The sequence below is a fragment of the Rhopalosiphum padi genome, chromosome 3, assembly GCF_020882245.1.
Source record: "Rhopalosiphum padi isolate XX-2018 chromosome 3, ASM2088224v1, whole genome shotgun sequence".
Taxonomy (NCBI): Eukaryota; Metazoa; Arthropoda; class Insecta; order Hemiptera; family Aphididae; genus Rhopalosiphum; species Rhopalosiphum padi.
In genome coordinates, this window is record NC_083599.1 from 49325291 (window position 1) to 49344677 (window position 19387).

The window sequence follows — 19387 nt, forward strand, 5'->3', positions numbered from 1 at the left end:
ATATATACAATGAAATATGAATGCACTACACGTATTATATCCTATATCGTTCTTAATACAGGTACAATTATATTTATATTATCTGTGTTGTTATACGTTCCATAATAACGTATCATTATTAGATTATAGGTAGGTAGGTACTATTATAGGTACATATATATTATGTTCTCTGTATAAAAATATTATCGTGCACGTCATTATTGTAACCTAAGGTGATGTATATTTGTAAATCAAAATGCAATTTGTATCTGTCTGGGTCATTTATTATTCATAAATAATAATAAACTACCAGAAGCTATAGCAGATCAGTATATAATATATATATATGTGTTTATACCTATCTACTGTTATCCATTGACGATTGACTCGACTATGTGGTATCTTGTATTTAGTTTTGTGTCGGCGTCTCGTGTGTATCTTACCTATATATAAGGCATAACACAACACGCACGCAATGCAAATATTCATGAACAAAGTACTAAGTAGGCCAGTTTATAAGGTATATACTCAAAAGTGGAAGAGTGTTTGGTACTAATGGGAAAATAATATATGACAAACTGGTTTTATATAAGAATGAAGAACGAAAAAAAAATGAATGTCACCAAGATGAATAGAAAAAAAACCATGTTATAAATAAGCCATTAGGCTACCAATAAAAATTTTTCCATGCAATCATAAAAAATCAATACTTTAACAATTTTACGTGTAATCCGTATAGTATAGTCGAATAAGTATAATATAACTAATTTATATTTACAAAATATTCCATTTTTGTTTTATTCAAAGCAATATATAAACGCATTATAAAGAGTTAATTATACTTTTCATTATAGATTTATGATTTTGTTTCTGAAGAACGATCATTACGAAATCTTTACCTGAAAAAAAATTAATTTAACATTATATTATCTCCTTTATTTAAATTATAGTTAATTAATGTTGTTTTGTTATACAATGTATTTAACATTTTAAATATTAATTTATAATCAAAATCCAAATTTGTTCTATAGCTACTCGTATTAATAAAATTATATAGTCAGTCAAATTAGACCAAAAATCGACAAAGTTCGGAACTAATTCAACGAAAGGTGAATTGTAATATATGAATAGTTCATACCTTACTTATAAACATACTAAAAGTCTTGACACCTACCTCTTATGCGTAGCCCCCCACCCCTCTTCAGAGGGTAGACTGTGGAGCGCCCCTTTCACTGTTTTTGCTTATAACTCGTCAGATTTTCAAGTTACAATAAAAATAACTATTACCAAAATTAAAGACCATACAATTTACTATAACAATACATTATTTTATTTGACATACATATTTATAAAATTGAAATATAAAAAAAAGTTAATTATGAAATAGCTATATTAATTACAATAATAATTAAAATAATTACAAAAATTGAAAATTATACATTAATTTTTTTTTCAGACAATAAGCTATGAAATTAAATGTTTTAAATGGTGTTGGTTTATAGGTCCTGAAACAAAATTAATTAATATACTTAATATTTTCATTTTTAATTATTAAATTATAATATGTATTGAATTAATAAAATCATACTGTACCTTATTAATTAAATTATGCGGGTCTATTTTTTTTATTGTTGGTGTGTTGGTTTCTTCTTTTTGATTCTCAATTAAATATCTGTCATCAGAATTGTCTTCAATATTTTCTTCTTCTTCATCATCTGTAATCGGTTGCTGATTTAAACACGAACCTCCTTGACAATACTTACATATAACTGAACATAGCAATCCTGCTTTTCGACAACTACAATTGTGTTTACATGTTTTTGTGTAGGCACAACTAATCACTTTCAAAAGAAAAACTCTGTGTATAAATGTTCTCTTGCCGCATCGATAGTAGGTAGAAGTCTAGCTAGTTGAACTTGTTTTTTGTTGGAAGCGGCGGTTTTTTGAAAAACATCATCTCTTAATTTATTCAAAGATTTAATGTGGGCTGGAGCTTTATATAATGTTAAAAGATATTTTTCTCTGACACGTTAAATTTCTTCGGGCGATGAAGATTCATTATTAAATATTAATAATGAATCGTATAATTCCGGGTGTTTTTGAACTGTTTTCAGGTGTTTTATTTTACCTTTCTGGGATAATGACGAAGTAGTATCACATCCACCAATCGACCAATCACATAGATAAACATAAAATATTGAATCTCATTTTTAAAATGTTCTTGTAGATTTCCAACAGCATAAGATCTGGTTTCTATTTTTCCTCTACCCGGTTTTTCAAATATTATTGTGTTTTTTGAAGGACTTAATGTTAATAACAGTATAAGTAAATCAATATCCTCTCCTATGAACACTACTTGTATATTATCGTCGGTGTTTCGTACAGCTGTATTGACAATAAGTAAATCTACGTCATCTTCGGCTTGCTGAACAAGAATACCCGAAGTTAAAAACTTTTCGGTCAACATTGTTATAAGCCTTATTTTATTCTCGGTGTTAAATAACAATTTTTCTTGAGCTGTTAGTACAGCCATTGACTCTTCAAAAATTATGTTTGTACTCGACACTCGTATACATATGTTTTCGTCGCTGCATTTCTGAATTTTTAATATTTAATTCCTTATTTGTGTATCAGTGTATCCATCAAATACAACTACCTATATGCAGTTAGATCCATTTTTTACGTAGCTTACGTAATTTTGTATGATATTGACATATTGGCACACGTCAAAGTTGAAGGCCATACAACGCGATGCAATAAGAAACCTCCAACAATTACTACAATAACATTATATGTGTTTGTTGCAGTCAGAAACACATCATATAAATATATATATATATATATGTATAATTTTCAATTTTTGTAATTATTTTAAATATTATTGTAATTAATATAGCTATTTCATAATTAACTTTTTTTTATATTTCAATTTTATAAATATGTATGTCAAATAAAATAATGTATTGTGATAGAACATTTTATGGTCTTTAATTTTGGTAATAGATATTTTTATTGTAACTTGAAAATCTGACGAGCTATAAGCGAAAATAGTGAAAGGGGCGCACCACTCTTTGAAGAGGGGTGGACGACGGCTACGCAAAAGGGGTAGGTGTCAGGACTTTTAATATGTTTATAAGTAAGATATAAACTAAAAAAAAACCAAAATCCAGCTTTCGTGGAATTAGTTCCGAACTTTTTGCTAATTTGACTGGACTATTATAGCGGTTACTGCCATCTAATCTCATAAATGATAGTATTGTGTATTATATAGTATTATGTATTATACAATATACAATACAGAATATATTATATACAATATTTGATAATTATAGTAAAATAGTATTTAATTTCATAAAGAATAAGTTGTTTAGTAACTAAGGCAACAATACAAGTTATGAACAAATAACAAATGTTAATCTATCTTAAAAATTAATATTATCCTTAAATTTCTACAGTGGTGATGAAGATAATCCTAAAAAATAAGAGGATAACTACGCATTTGTACATTTTAAAGTATACTCGAAGTATTATTTGACTAAAAAAATATGCTTAAACGAAATTTACCAGGCGCCACCAGTACTTCTCGTCTTTTAGAACCCATTCGTAAAACCGTTAACTCGTTGGTCGGATCCAAGTTTCTGACAAACCTTTTCGCGTTTTCAGCCAAATCTGACATTATTTCAGAGTAGCTAACAGACGATCTCATGTCTAGAGTTGAAGTTATGAGATCACCTATAAAATTATAATCCGTGTCAAACATACACTATACAGGCGTGTACACAAGGAATTTTATGGGTTCTCTCCGAAGTCAACTCTTCTTGTTATATAAATATGAAAATGTACAACCTTAACTACCCCCCCTCAAAAAAAAGGTGTAGGCACTTGCCTACAAACATATAGGACACATTCAAACAAATCATAAGTTAAGAACGAAAGATTGTATGTCATAAACGCTAATTATTGAATCATGACTCATGAGTATTAATAAGTTAATAAGCCTGTGATCACAATTATCACAACTATAATAAGACACTTAGACATCGCTAAAGAATACACACCATTATTATTTACGACAATAACACCATCAACTCCGTTGTGATATTGGATACGTTTCACAGTTTCTTCAAATTCATGATGAACATCATTCATTTTGTATAGTTAGATAAATTTATATAATTATTGTTCAAATTTTAAAAAGAGAATAAGCTACACTTATAATTTAATAAGTATGGTTATCATTCAAAACTTTCTAATTCATTAGACTGAAAATATTAGTCAAACTATACAAGTTGTTTCTATGATTACATATAGTATAATATAATATCTACGCCAAACATCATATTAATATTATATTATTTTTTTGCGTATTTTTAAGGAGTTATGTATAGGCAATTATTTTGATTTTTACTGACCGATATGTGCTTGTTTAGTAGTAAAACAACGAGTATTTATTAGTGTTATATCAAATTGAAATATGCAAATAGTAGTTGAATGTTTTTTAAACACCCGGCTAATAAATAAAAATGGTATTTAAACCTAAAAGCCATGACTTAAGTATTTAACTGAAAAAATTTGATTTCACGGACTTAAATTCTGAAAACGGATTGTGATGGTTAAACAAGTTTAATAGATTTTAATAAAAGTAACTTTTAATATTTCAAAAACTATTATATAGTATCGTGATAAAAAAATATCAAATTATTATTCATTTATAGTTTATACCACAACTGAAAAAATATATATTCAAAATCTATTAAATTTAATAAAATGATAATCACACAAAATCTGTTTTTAAAATGAAAATCATTCAAACCAAATTCCTAGTTTTTTCTGCATATTTTTTTGCGTAAGTTATTTATCGTAATATTATATAATATTGACATATGCCATCACTTCAATTTTTTCTTTACCATAACGAATATTAATTATTACAGCTTACCTACCTTTATATTTTTAAAATATTTATGTCGCTAAGATCCAGTTTTACAATAAAAATAAATGTATAATATTGTAGGTATTCAATTTTTTTTTATTTTTAACCGAAGAAAAATTAATCAAGTAAATTGTTTGCATAACACCTAAATATTTGGCATTTAATAATAATAAAACATTTATTATAAGTAGGTATACTATATTTTTATAATAAATTATACTCGTACTTACCTACTCTATATACGAAAATCGCATTGATTTTAACTTTTAAGTTTAATTCATAATCCGTATAGGCACATAATTGTCAAAAAGGACTAAAAACTTATTTAACAGGAATAAAATACTGGAAAAGTATTCTAAATACTTGGTATTAATTGGAGTATTTACAAACAGAAGTATTAAAAATTTATTCGGAGTACTACTCATGTCCATTTTATGATAATATATTTATTTCTATATTTTTATTACAGTTATTTATTTTACTATTATTATAGTATTTAGTAATATTACCAATATTAATAATACTGACGATTGAATTAATTTTTGCAGAAAACATTGTATTTGAAAAATTTTATCATACACAATATGTAATATAGTGATATAGATTCAAAGTTTCTAATCCCAGTGAAAAATATTTTAGTTTTACAACAAAAAATAACTAAAATTCTTATTCTTGGCTTAAATGTTAATTTCATCTAAATTTAAACATTAAATCACAATAAAAATCAATTAGGTTTTATTGGTTTTAATATATTTTGGTTATAATAATTAATATTAACTACTTATGACTTATGAGAAACCTTGTATTACATTTTAAAGACTTACCTACAAATATTGAGCATTTTATTCATTATTAATTATAAAATCATTTTTAAATTTTCATAATTATACCAAATACTCGTATGTTTTTAAAGTTCGAATTTTAAATATTTATAAAAAATTTCATGTCTATGTAACTTTTATTATTTTTAGATAATTATAATAACATTTAATAACAATATATTACGTAATATACTGAACAATAAAGCATTATAACAACCGAATAAATTGTTTTAATCGATATGTATCGAAAAATAAGCTAAAAAAATTAAAAATGTTTATAAATTGCTCAAAAAAAGATAAATTATTTTGAAAAATAAAAAATACTACTATAAAAATTAAGTGAAAATGTAAAGTATCTATTATCTACGTTTGATGAGAAACATGTTTATTTTATGGGTGAATATTCAATATAGTTAAAATTTAAACTGCAGGTACACATAATAAAAAAAAAAATGTGAAATTACGGTTAAATTTTTTTAAATTTTATCTAAAACAACGTATAAGGAATCTTGTTTTCCTTTTTAAATTTTTTTTTGACTGTCACAATTATTGGAAAAACTTGTAAAAAAAATTAAAATTATCTCATACTTATAAATAGCATAACAAAAGTCAAAATATTTTTAATCATACTGAGAAAATATTAATAAAAAAAATTTGGTGTTACTTTCAAGTAGGTATCTACAGTTATTTATTGAATTGTATAAAAATAAGAAAATCAATTTTTTTGAAAACTGGTTTTTTCTAATTTTTTTTTAATTACTTCTGGCTTTATGTAATTTTTTGTTATTTTAATTGTAGTATATAAACAACTGATAATGAATTTTGAATTACATTTTTAGGCCGAATGTATTTAATTTAAATGTTTATTTATTTTTAACTATAAAATAATTTAAATGATATTTTCATGAAATTTGTAAAAATTTGAATTTTAAACACTTATAAAAACGAATAAAAATGTTAACTACCTACCTACGGTCCAAATAGGCATTAGCCTATTTAATTTATTAAATTATAATGTTTTTATTCATAAATTGTTCAACCATTTTTCAAATTTTAAGTATAAGGGATCTAGATAATTTACTGAAATTATGAGTAATTATTTCTACGTTATCATAATATAAAAGAAAATTAATCATAAGTTTGTATTTTTCTCCCGATTTCTATGTTATTTATTACACAGTTTACTAATACTACAAAAACGCTTTAGAAAATGAACAATCAATATTACTATACAATTAATATTTTTATTTATTTTAGACCTTACAAGTTGTACTTAAACAATTCAGTAATTAATTTATTAAACCAATTAATCATGAATAGGTGTATTATAAATGAGTACTTATTATAGTTATTACATATTTTTTTTATCATATAAAATTATAATATACCTAATTTGATATTAATTTAAATTATTATAAAAACTATACTATTGTTAACTGCTAGTCTGAATTTAATGTAAACTTAAATTGATTGTAACTAAAATATTAAAATAATTTTTAAATAAAATCTTAATTAGTCCATACTCCTCAGTACATCAGTACATGTTGTAGTATTATGTTATATTTCAGTGTTTCTCAACCGGTGTTTCGTCGGGTAAGTCCAAACGTGTAGCGGGAAGTACTAATAATTAATATTAAATGTACGAACCTTGTTGACACTATATTTAGAAAAATTAATAGGTATTATTCTTATTTTTTTTTTATTGTGTGTCACAAAGTATAAAAAATTTTAATAGTGTGTTGCCATAATACAAAGGTTGAAAAACACTGTTATATTTATTAAACTTGAAGAGTTTGACTATTAACTACAATGGATACAAACAGTTATAACTTATAAACAATACCTAGTTTTATATTAACATACTAAATTACTATTTTAGTGTTAAAATAAAACAATGTTTTATTTGTTGCTTTCATAGAGGCAATTATATTTTGCTGATTAATTCATATACTACAAAAGTATTAAGATACTTGATCTAGATCAGTGATGCCCAACTTTTTTTATTTGACGTGCCACTTTGGTAAACAATCATCTCTAAGCAGTAAGCAGGCCACCAAATATAAAAGTACAAATAATCCTAATCTTAATCTAATTAGTAATAATATAATTTTGTTTTACATAATAAGTATACAATATATATGTCGTATATCTTATCTTTTATTGACTATTGAAAAGATCACGAATTGAGGTATACACTGTAGGCACATACAATTATCATTATATCAAAAAATGAAAAAAATTATATTTTAACATTTTATTCTCAACTTTCACACAAAGATTTATTTGCTTTAAGAAATGTTATAATGAAAATGACAACTGTATTTGACTCGAAGAATATTAATTGTGAACAATTATTTATTTATTTCTATGAATGAAACGGATAAAATCAGTTTATAGATAGCGACTTGAACACCTACATTCAACTATGAGGATTGGAACAACTTTGAACCAGATTTTTCATTATTAATAAAGCAATCACTAGTTGAAATGTCACATTAAACATTTTTTTTTATTTTATTATTATTATTATTACTATTACAAAATAAATAAATATAATTTTACTTTTTTTAGAATATTTTGTTTTATTTATAAATTTGTGACGAGCCACACAGATTACCTTCGCAGTTCGCGGGCCGCGGGTTAGGCATCACTGATCTAGATTCTCTATCAATGCATCCACCGTTACCCTACTAGGTTAAAACCAGTAATTATTACAGGGTAGGGGTAATATTACTTCCCCTCTAGTCATAAGTGCAATTTTTTCGTAGCCCTTCCCCCCAAATGGTTCGTATATATTCCCTATTCCCTTCCACCTTTATATATCTCTGGGAGCATACACATACTACATGCATGCAAATTATAATAGCCCCACCTCCAAAATTAAAAACTCAAATTGCGTTTATGCCCCCAGGGCAAAATGTGAACAATATTTTTACTTCTCTTTATTATTTACTCCTATGGCATACCCTCTAGGCCCTAGGACAGGAGGTTTGAAATCAACACTGGCTAAAGCATGACTACAATATCCCGGCTAAACTACCGTCCACCACAAAATAAATTAAAGACATAAAATAAATGTATGGACAATATAATACCAAAAATAAGCAAAATACTTTTAATATTAAAGAACATTTTTAATAATACAAAACATGAAAAAAAGACACATCATCAAACAGTGTCCTTGTTTTCTGCTGTGCTTTGATAAGAAGATACAATACTCGCATGTGTTGTCTCTGTCTTAAAAAGGTACAACATAGCAAATTTGCAGGTCACTAGAACACACTTTGTGTTGTTAGAGCAGTGAGGATTATTATTAAGCTTAAAGGAAAGAATATTATCTGTATTTTTATGATACTTGAATTTTTAACTTAGTTAGGAGCATTTTTAAATTGCAATAATTTACTATACTTGCAGATAAATTGAAAATTGAAAAAAAACTGATGAGTAACAATAAAAAAAAAGCTTGTGTATGTGTTATATAAAATTATAAAAATCAATATTTAGTATGTACAATAATATTTGTAATTAACTAATAAATATTTACAAATTACTATTTTTGGATAATATTTAAAATTAAATTTAAGTGCATTTTATTGTTTGTTATATTATTAAAAAATTGTTCTCTTATGACTGTGCTTCTGTTGGATTTTGAATTACGATCATTATGAAATCTTTATCTGAAACAACAATTTACAAATAATTTAATATCAGCTCATATAATTATTTACTTAAAATTGTATTTAATTGTAATAAATGTTAGTATAATAGTATATTACAATATTTTTTGTCTATGTATATATTATTAGTTTACATGTATACTAAAATATTAACTTAAAATGTATTACACAATATTAAAAAATACTTTTTTATTAATTTAAAATTATTATGCATCACAACTTAACAAGTACTTATTTAAAGCTATCTTGTTGTATGTAATCTACCATGGATTGCAATCCACTAGCAGGTTAGGGACTAAAGCAGTGTTTGAATTGAGGAAAATCACAAAGGAACAGAGTTCCTCTTCTTTTTAGAAGTATTTATGTGTACCTCTCTAATTGTACTTTAATCAATAAGACATTATTTAAATACTCAAGAGGTATGTAAATTATTTTTACACTCTTGCATCTCTTTTCTAATTTTTCCCAATTCAAACACTGGCTGCATGTGGTATTTGGTATAGGCGTAACTAAGGGGAGAACTTGGGTGGGCTTCAGACCCCCCCCCCAAGAATTTTTTGGTAAATGTATGTGCATCAGTGCTCAAATTGGGGGGAGGGTGCGCAGGGGGGCAGAGCTTTGAATGGGCCCAATTACAATCATTAGATAATAACAATAATTGTTCGGTTAATCAGTTATAATAATTAAAAGAAAAAAAAAATGAAATACAGAATACAATTAATGATATATTTATAGTTATGACTAATAAGTATGCAATTAAAATACATTTTAAATAAGTTGAAGTGATATGAATAGATCAATGTTTAATTTATTTATAATTTTCATAATTCTGTTGCTTGAATAATTATAGTAACTTATGTGATTAGAAAAAATATATTTTTAGGCCGGATGTTACGAATAGAGGTATGGAAAGTGAAACAACTTAAGAACTCAGGACATTTACATTTTCCTGTGAAGAGCTTATATGTAAGGTATAAATCTAATCGCAAGCTACGTTTTTCAATTGTTTTAAGGTTAAGAAAGGTTAAATATTACTATTATGTATGTTACATTAAAGTTATAAATTCAGAAAATAAGCCAGCAGTCTTCAATAAAGATTTTGGAAAGGGCCAAATATTAATTTTGAAAATTACTTGTGGGTGGCAATTAAGAGGACATCGCACCCGTGTGTGTTGTTTCTGTCTTACACACGTACGACATAATACATTTTCATTCACCAGTTTCAATAGTGTGCTTTTAGTTTTAATATTAGAGTTAATTGACCAATTATCAAACTTTTAGGTAAGAATATTATCTGTGTTCTCTCTTTGATTTTTTATGATATTTTAATTTTTAAGTGAATTATGAGCATTTTCAAATATTTAATATTTTTCATACTCATAACTCACCTAAAAATTAAAATATCCTAAAAATCCAACGAGAGAACACAGATAATGTTCTTACCTAAAAGTTTGATAATAGGTCAATTCACTCTATAATTCTATATTATATATTATATACTATATATTAAAACTAGTGAATGAAAATTTACTATGTCGTACGAGTGTAAGACGGAGACCACAAATGCGAGTGAGACGTCCTCTTAATTTAAATTTGCACACTATTTGTCAAAAAATGTCTATAAAAGAGTCTTTGTTGACCGTTTTTTTTTTTCTACGGGTATAAAAATGTGTAGTTCATAGTAACATTTTAAATGACAATAATTAAAAGATATAATAATAATAAAATTAAATACATAAATAATACTGAATTTAATAAAATCACAAAAAAAATTTATTTTTTATTTACTCTAAAAATGTAGAATGTTTGATTTTAGAATGTACAAATCAGTTTTAGTGCAAGTTACACAAAATTTGTTAAAGAGCCATGTATTTTAGAACCGTTGAGCCAAACAATGTATTACTATACAAAGATAAACTAATAAATTAATTACACATTTTATTAAATATTACATTAGTTTGCTAATATTTTGAAGAAAAAAATGTTTTTTGTTTTTACTGATATTTTATTTTACTTCATGATATGTTTATATAATTCTAATTTTCGAAAAAAAGTTATTTTATTGAAAACAATTTTGATCAAAACATTTATTTATGAAATATGCTTACATAGAATTTGATAAATTTTAATGATAATTAATATTTAAAAAATTATAAGTAATTTGTACTTAATGGTATTAAGTTGTTGTTTTAAAATTCTTTGTATCAAGTATTAGATATATGTAACAATTAACTTCTTACCATTATTCATAAACTTTTTAATAATTTTCAAAAATACATCTATAAATATAGACAATTTATTAGGAATATATACATTAATAACATAATAGTTTTTTTGACTGCAATCTATTTTATTTTTTTTTCAAAAAATAATAAGCATTTAAATAAATTGTCCTATACTAATGTCATGTTTTTATTTAATATAATGAATAAATAATTTTCAAAAAAATGCTTTTAAATAATGTTTTTAACTAGATTTAATTATTTTGTTTTAACAAGAATACTATACTCTCATTAATGAAATTCTTTGTTGGTCATCAGGGTAGGGATCTTAATAGTATTTGCATATTTTTTAAAGGTGCTTAGAAATAGTAGAGAAAGCTTAAGATTTATTTCATAATTTGTAGAACTAAAAATTAAAAATTAAATTTTGCATATTATGCAAATTTTTTTGGACTTTTGGAAATGATTAATCACTTTTAGCAACTTTTAAACAAATTTGATCATTTTTTATAAATAAAGTAATGTAAGTAATGTGTTTTTAGATTATTTTCAATCAAATTTATAGTCTATATAAATTATATATATTATATAGTAGAGTAGTAGACTAAATGGGTTACGTTGACACAATGTAGGCAACAGCATTCGTCATTTTGAATTTTTCAGTTTCAATGTTTAACTTTGGTTAAGTATTAACTTAAAAATGTCTGTTTATTTTTTTATATATATTTTTTTAATTTTTGTTGCTTATTTTTAACAATATTTGAAATAATAATGTTATCATATATTTATGAAATTTAAGTGCTATAAAATCCCAATCCTATTTGTCACTTTAAATTGTGTGTAATGTCTATATATACACAATATACATAATTTATTAAGACACTTCTACAACTTAAAAGTATAAATTGTTATAACTTAAAGAATTTTGAATACATTGAACATTTTTCTAGTTTGTTTAAGATCTTTTTATTTAAGTATAACTTTGTAACATATATCGTTCTTGTTCAGTAACATTTTAAGAGCCATTTCAAAAATAAACCATCAAAGAAAACGCATTTTTTTATGTAAAAAAATGGAAGCTTGAAATATTTTACTAATCTTATACTTATAACATTAATATGACTAATATGCAATTAATTTACTAAGGGGATATTCTAAATTATACAATATAGAAGATTAATTGCATAACAATTTACGAATTAAGAGAATCTAATCTTAAATCTGTCAATAATAAAATTATGTACAAATATAAAAATAAATAATACATTTTTCAGATTCATATTTCTATTATAAATTTATAACTAAATATGATAATATTATTTAAATTTAATATCAAAAAATTGTCATTTTTAGAGATAGTTATATTATTAAAACATAAATAAGGTAAAGAAATATTATCCTATACTCCTTTATTAAATATTTTAGTGCAAATAATTGTTTCATAAAACACAGAATTATACATATATGAATGAGATATGAAATGTATTTAATTATTGATTTAATAGATGAAATTTACCTGGTGCCACCATTATCTCGTGTTTTTTAGTACGCATCCGCAAGAACATCAAATCGTTTGACGGATCCAAATCTCTTACAACACTTCTAGCTTTATCAGCCAACTGCTGTATCAATCCAGCATATTGAACTGAAGTTGAATTGTCTAAAGTCGACTTAATAGGAATGCCTAAAAAAATTAAGATACATATTATTAAATGTTTAAAGAAATATATTATATATATATATATATTATACCATATATTTAATACAAGTGTAATAATATTATACTAATAATAGGCGTAAAAATGATTGAAGAATACGAACCTTCATTATTTACTACAATTGTACCGATTACTCCACGATGAGATTGGATGCGTTTCAAAGTATCTTCGACTTCGCTGGCCATATTTATTGCTGAAATAAATTTGTTTGTTCTTGATCAAACTAAGAAAAATCGGAAAAATGATTAATAGTTTTAACTAAAAGTATTGTAGTATCAATAATCTATTGAAATTATGAATAAAAGTATTCGTCACGTACAGAATAGGTAATTGCAATGTTTACACTATATATAATGTAATAAAATAGCGGAACGCAAAATGTCTAAATGTGTTGTACAATACTATAATATGTCATTAACTTTCATTTATAAAAGGAGTTTCTACGATATGGTCGAATTATTTATCAGTCAATAGTTTGATACTCCGATAACACTTTATATCCGTGAAGTTAGCAGGCTCCCGTAGATTTGTCACTTATCAATTCTGATAAGGAAAGTAACCGCAATACTGTATATTTCATTGCCTATGCATATTTTAAAAGGAGTTTTAATAAACATAATTATTTTTCAATTATAATTCAAGATTCAAGAAAAATAATTAGTGTACCTACGTAATATTAAAACTCAAAAGTAGTTATCAACTACACTACACTATAGTATATAAAACATAACTTAAAACAACAGGTGTACAAATACGAAACAATGTATGACAATTAATTTATATAAAAAAAAAGTAGTACACTTTAACATAGAAAAGTAGAAACTTTTTACTAATAAAGTACAAATATGATCATATATCATCAAATTTCTTCAATAACCTATAGCCTAAAATTAAGCTACACCATTTGGGGTAATACAAATCACATATGTTTTAGACTTTTTATTAATAATAATAATTATATACATTATACATTATTATTTATTAAGTAAAAACACATTTATAGCATAAGATCTATTCTTATCATATCGGTATTCGGGAAAAAAGCCCCTATAACAAAATTCATCATACATTATTCATTATTTTATTATGATTTACATCATTAAATATAATCATTACATTTATCTATGTAACACTTCTCTACCATAACTTAAAGTATAGCTGACATCTGCATTTAACAATGTCGATAATTGCCATTTGTCATGTGTACCTATATAATTTCAAAAATGTTAAAAAATAAAAATATAAAGTAATTGTCATTTATGTGTATAATTTGAATAATTTATTAATAATAATTTTTTCATTTTATAATACTTAAGATAAATAACAATTATTTTAAATTTTTAAAATTTTAAACATTCGTATTTGTATTTCAGTTTCAACCGTAAATTGCTTTCAAATATTTTAAAATAAGAATGAAGTTTTTCTGTTAGTTTTTGTTTTGATTGTTTTCATTTCTGAATTATTCAGTATTGTCCACGTACTAGTTATCATATAAATATCTTCGTTCTCCTTAATGTGTGTAGTAATGACATTTTATCCTCCAACCATAATACATATTTAATTGACTAATTTTTTTTAGAAGGCTGTACAGCAGATCACTTAAAGGAAGCTGAGAAATGAATAGAAATTCATACCACTTTTGAAAGTATCAACAACGTACGTTGAAAATGAACTAGAATATACTGATAATAATAATAGTTTTATGAAATGTACGTGTAATGGTTTTTGAATGTAATTGGTAGTAAATTAATAATACTGTAACAAAAAGTTATTGTAATGAAACCTTGACTTTTAACTGCTTATAAAACATAGTATTCTCATGTTATTCTCCAACCATTATACATATTTAATTGACAAAATTTTTACAGATGGCAGTACCGCAGATCACTCAAGGTATGCGGAGACTTGAATTCACGTTTCTAGAAATTTGGAAAGTTACAACATCCTATGTTGAAAATGGACTAGAAGATACCGATAATAATATGGTTTTATGCAATGGGCGTGGAATGGTAAATGAATGTAATTGTTAATGACTTAATAGTTGCGTAACAAAATGTTAGTGTCATGAAACCCAGACAATTTGATTATATAAATGATTCTTATTTACCATTATTAACTTCCATTTATTTAAATTAAGCTGATACTTCATAAAAACTATAAAACATGCTTTTATATGATAATTTAGACTAATATAACAAATTCATACTTTTAACTGCTTATAAAACATAGTATTCTCATATTATTATTCATCCATTATACATATTTAAATTATAGTTAAATTATGATTCTTATGCTCTAATGATTCACTAAACAGGTTAGTTTAGAACTGGTAATTTATCATTTAATTAAAAGTACAATTATTGTACCTATCATTCTGTGTATAATATCAAAAATATCAATAAACCTATAAGAAATGCACGAAATAATTAGTACGTAAACGAACTCCGATATTTCAGTATATTTCCAATGATGTCAGAGAGGCGCCGTTTTCGTAGCCTCTGATTTTGTACTTGTGTACAAAAATTACACACAAATGCGTATGTACGCGAATGCAGGCGACTGCTTAATTAAATAGAATTACGCATATGCAATAATCATTGTGAGGCTCGTTTTTCATCGCCTCTACGTTACTACGTACTGAAAATAGATCTACTATTATATTCAGTCCGCAGCTACGGGCATTGCAGCACGTTCAACAAAAAAAATAAACAATCAATTGTTATTGTTGTAATATCTCACTATGTATATATATAATTGAAATTATATTAAATTATAACTATTTTTATATTTTTAAATTCCATTCGTACTGTTTAATTTTTGTTATGATAGGGAAGGGGTTATTCATAACTCGTCTCACTAAAAAATACAACTAAAACCGCCACCTGTCCACGTACTAGTTAGTAGTTGTCATATACAGATTTTCGTTCTCCTTATGGTGTGTAGTAGTGAAATTTTATCATCCAACCATTATACATATTTAACTGACTAATTTTTTTTTGTAGAAGGCAGTACAGCAGATCACTCAAGACATGCTGAGACATGATTTCACATATCTACCAATTGGGAAAGTATCAACATCCTACTTTGAAAATGGACTAGAATATACTGATAATAAAAATGGTTTTATGCAATGTACGTGTAAGAGGTATTGAATGTAATTCATAGTAAATTAATAGTAGTGTAACAAAAAGTTAATGTCTAGAAACCATGAATACTAGATCAATAAAATGATTCTAATTTTCCATTATTAGCTCTCATATAAGCTCGTTTTACATGATATTTCATAAACACTTAAAAAACATGGTTTTATATGATAATTTTTACAAATGTTACAAATTTATATTTTTTTCATATTGAAAAGCAGCAATTTTCAGTTATTGTACAAGTGTAGTGTTTAGTTACATACAAATTCAACAAAATATTCTGGTAGATTTGTACTACCTTTACATTTTTTATCATTTTTTATTATTTCTCCAACCATTATACATATTTAACTGACTATTTTTTTTTAGATGCCAGTACAGCAGATCACTCATGGCATGCTTAGACATGATTTGGCATTCATCCCACTTTTGAAAGTATCAACATCGTACGTTGAAAATGAACTAGAAGATACTGAAAATAATAATATTTCTATGCAATGTTGAATGTACGTGTAATGGGTATTGAATGTAATTGATAGTAAATTAATAGTAATGTAAGAATTGAAATTTGTTAAAAATCTCAATGAAGGATTGGTAAACATCTTTTGCTTGTAATTTTCATTCTTAAAACTTGCCTTAGCTATAAAAATCTTTTTATTTTTACTACGTTTATTTCATTGTTAGTTTTTAATGTAACCATAACCCAAAGTAATGTTATTATATTAAGTTAAAACATCTTGTATGTCTTTAATCTTTTTCATGTTTTATTTCATTAATTATTAATTATATTATAATAACATTTATTATTTTTATAGTATATTATATCAACTTTGAACTTAAGTAATTCAAAATGTAAGAATAATATCTATCTGCAACTATAAGTACTATAAAAGGTAAAACAGTAAAAATAAGATCCATAGTATAATTATCTATTTATACCTTAAAAATAAATTTAAAACATCATTACGTATTGTATAAATAATAATAATATAATAATAATAATGTTTTTAATTATAAAAATAATTAACAATGTTATTTATCTTTTTAATAAGTAATTTTGTCTAAATTTTAATTTAAAATGACTATATAAAAATAATTGTCTGAATATTTTTTTTAGATATTATAGTTTCAGTATGATTGTATGAACTACTATAAGAAATCTTGTATTCAATAGAAAATATTCTAACTAGAAAATAGTTTTAAATTTTTTGGCGATTTTGATATGCATATAACTACTTTGCTAATGATTATTTTATAAAGTACTGAGAAACGTCTACTTATGATCTAAAATATCCCCGCTTACCAGATACCTCTTTTAAAGTTGATAGACGAAGGTGGGAACATATTTTCTACTAGAAAAAGCATTTGCGTTTCAATGTTTCAAACAAAAATACACAATTACACTAAAGAAGAATGTTTCTTGTCACAACAGTGATAAATACATTATGACAGTTCTCGAGCATAACGAGCATTCAAGTATAGATAAACAAGCAAGTATTCAACATTCGTAGATATTACATTTATATAGTACCTACTACAGTACTACCTATCATGATAGTAGAATAGATTTTAATTTTTCCATTTATTTAATATTCATTTCACAGTGCTCATAATTATTAATTACTCTTACATACTTAATATTAATTATTTTTGGTCACTTAATATTTATGTCAAACACCTCAATATTATGAAACACCTCATTTTTATTTGTTTTAATGTTTTTTTATTTAATATTTTTTATATTTGTTGATTTTAGTTAAATATTCTAAGTTGTCATTTTTTAGAATCAAATGTTACTGCATAAAAAACGCCTTGCATACTATTTCCTGGCAAGTTTTTCATTCACTCTAGGATGCACATTAACGTTGTTCGTTTTGCATCCAATGACATTAAAACCAAACACTTCATCAAATTGTAGTTGTCATATCAGCTGTAAAAAATGTAAATCGTAGAGATGCTATACATAAAACATGGGCTCAAACAAAAGGAGACTTTAAAACATTTTTTGTTGTATCAAAAGACAAATCTTTAAATGCTGAAAAGCTGGTTCATGAAGACTTATTGGAGGTATGAAAAGGATGAGTATAAACTACTCACTCGTAAAATAATAGCATAATTTTCCAGTGTATATCATATAAACTTTGATTATCTGTGAACATGTGATGTCTAATGACGATTCTTTTGTCAATATGCCATTAATAGTCAATGATCTAGAACATATGCCTAAAAAAAGGTTCTACTGGAGATATTTTGATGGTAATGCAAACATTAAAAAAAGAGGTAAATTTAAAGAAACTGATTGGATAGCGTGTGGTAGATATTTACCATATGCATTGGGAGGAGGCTATGTTTTATCCAAAGATCTTTTCATCTAAATAGTGAAGAATCGAGATTACCTAAGGTAAGCTTAATAATAATGCTACTATGATCAGTAGCATAATAAAATATAAAGTAATATGAAAATATTGATATTAAGTTAAGTAAATTCATTATGTAATAGCTAACCAATTATAACGGTTTTATTAAAATGATTGATTAACAATCCTAATTCTTGTTGTCTATTTTTATTTTTCAGTTTTATGTTAGATGTTTCGGTTGGCGCTTTGTTAAATCCATTAAATATTACTAGAAAACATGACCGGCGATTTGACACAGAATGGTATAGTCGTGGATGTCAAAATGATTATTTAGTAACACATAAACGTAGTCCTGAAATGATGAGAATGTACTGCTCAAACATTATTCAGACTGGAAAACTATGTGATAGAGGGTTCAAAAACATGGCTTCTTACTAGTAGAGTATAACTGGTCAGTGAAGCCATCTAAATGTTGTGTCAGAAATTTGCCTTTAATTCCATAAATACATTTTTCAACATAAAAAGACTGGTGTAATT

At 25.1% G+C, this 19387-nt stretch overlaps 2 protein-coding genes and 1 pseudogene across 2 annotated transcripts; 1 reads left to right on the top strand and 2 right to left on the bottom strand.

The window, feature by feature from the left end:
• Positions 1 to 801: 801 nt before the first annotated feature.
• LOC132924099 (dynein light chain roadblock-type 2-like) lies at positions 802 to 4128 on the bottom strand. The gene is made up of 3 exons (XM_060988200.1): positions 4038 to 4128; positions 3544 to 3711; positions 802 to 878 (listed from the first exon to the last, which is right to left on the bottom strand). Exons 1-3 carry the CDS (start codon positions 4126 to 4128, stop codon positions 802 to 804), a joined length of 336 nt encoding a protein of 111 aa, XP_060844183.1.
• A 4677-nt stretch (positions 4129 to 8805) lies between these two features.
• Positions 8806 to 13830, bottom strand: LOC132926865 (dynein light chain roadblock-type 2-like). Its single transcript, XM_060991277.1, has 4 exons — positions 13670 to 13830; positions 13454 to 13573; positions 13149 to 13316; positions 8806 to 9410 (listed from the first exon to the last, which is right to left on the bottom strand). Exons 2-4 carry the CDS (start codon positions 13533 to 13535, stop codon positions 9358 to 9360), a joined length of 303 nt encoding a protein of 100 aa, XP_060847260.1. The 5' UTR covers positions 13536 to 13573; positions 13670 to 13830; the 3' UTR covers positions 8806 to 9357.
• A 4453-nt stretch (positions 13831 to 18283) lies between these two features.
• LOC132926861 (beta-1,3-galactosyltransferase 6-like) lies at positions 18284 to 19353 on the top strand (annotated as a pseudogene).
• Positions 19354 to 19387: the final 34 nt, after the last annotated feature.

Excerpts from the sequence above, each read along its gene's own strand:
- LOC132924099 (XM_060988200.1), bottom strand. The coding sequence starts at position 4,128 with ATGAATGATGTTCATCATGAATTTGAAGAAACTGTGAAACGTATCCAA. Across the intron at positions 3,712-4,037 it reads TATTGTCGTAAATAATAATG|GTGATCTCATAACTTCAACT; the intron begins GTGTGTATTCTT and ends ATAATTTTATAG. Across the intron at positions 879-3,543 it reads AGAAGTACTGGTGGCGCCTG|GTAAAGATTTCGTAATGATC; the intron begins GTAAATTTCGTT and ends ATTTTTTTTCAG.
- LOC132926865 (XM_060991277.1), bottom strand. The coding sequence starts at position 13,535 with ATGGCCAGCGAAGTCGAAGATACTTTGAAACGCATCCAATCTCATCGT. Across the intron at positions 13,317-13,453 it reads AATTGTAGTAAATAATGAAG|GCATTCCTATTAAGTCGACT; the intron begins GTTCGTATTCTT and ends TAATTTTTTTAG. Across the intron at positions 9,411-13,148 it reads CGAGATAATGGTGGCACCAG|ATAAAGATTTCATAATGATC; the intron begins GTAAATTTCATC and ends TTGTTGTTTCAG.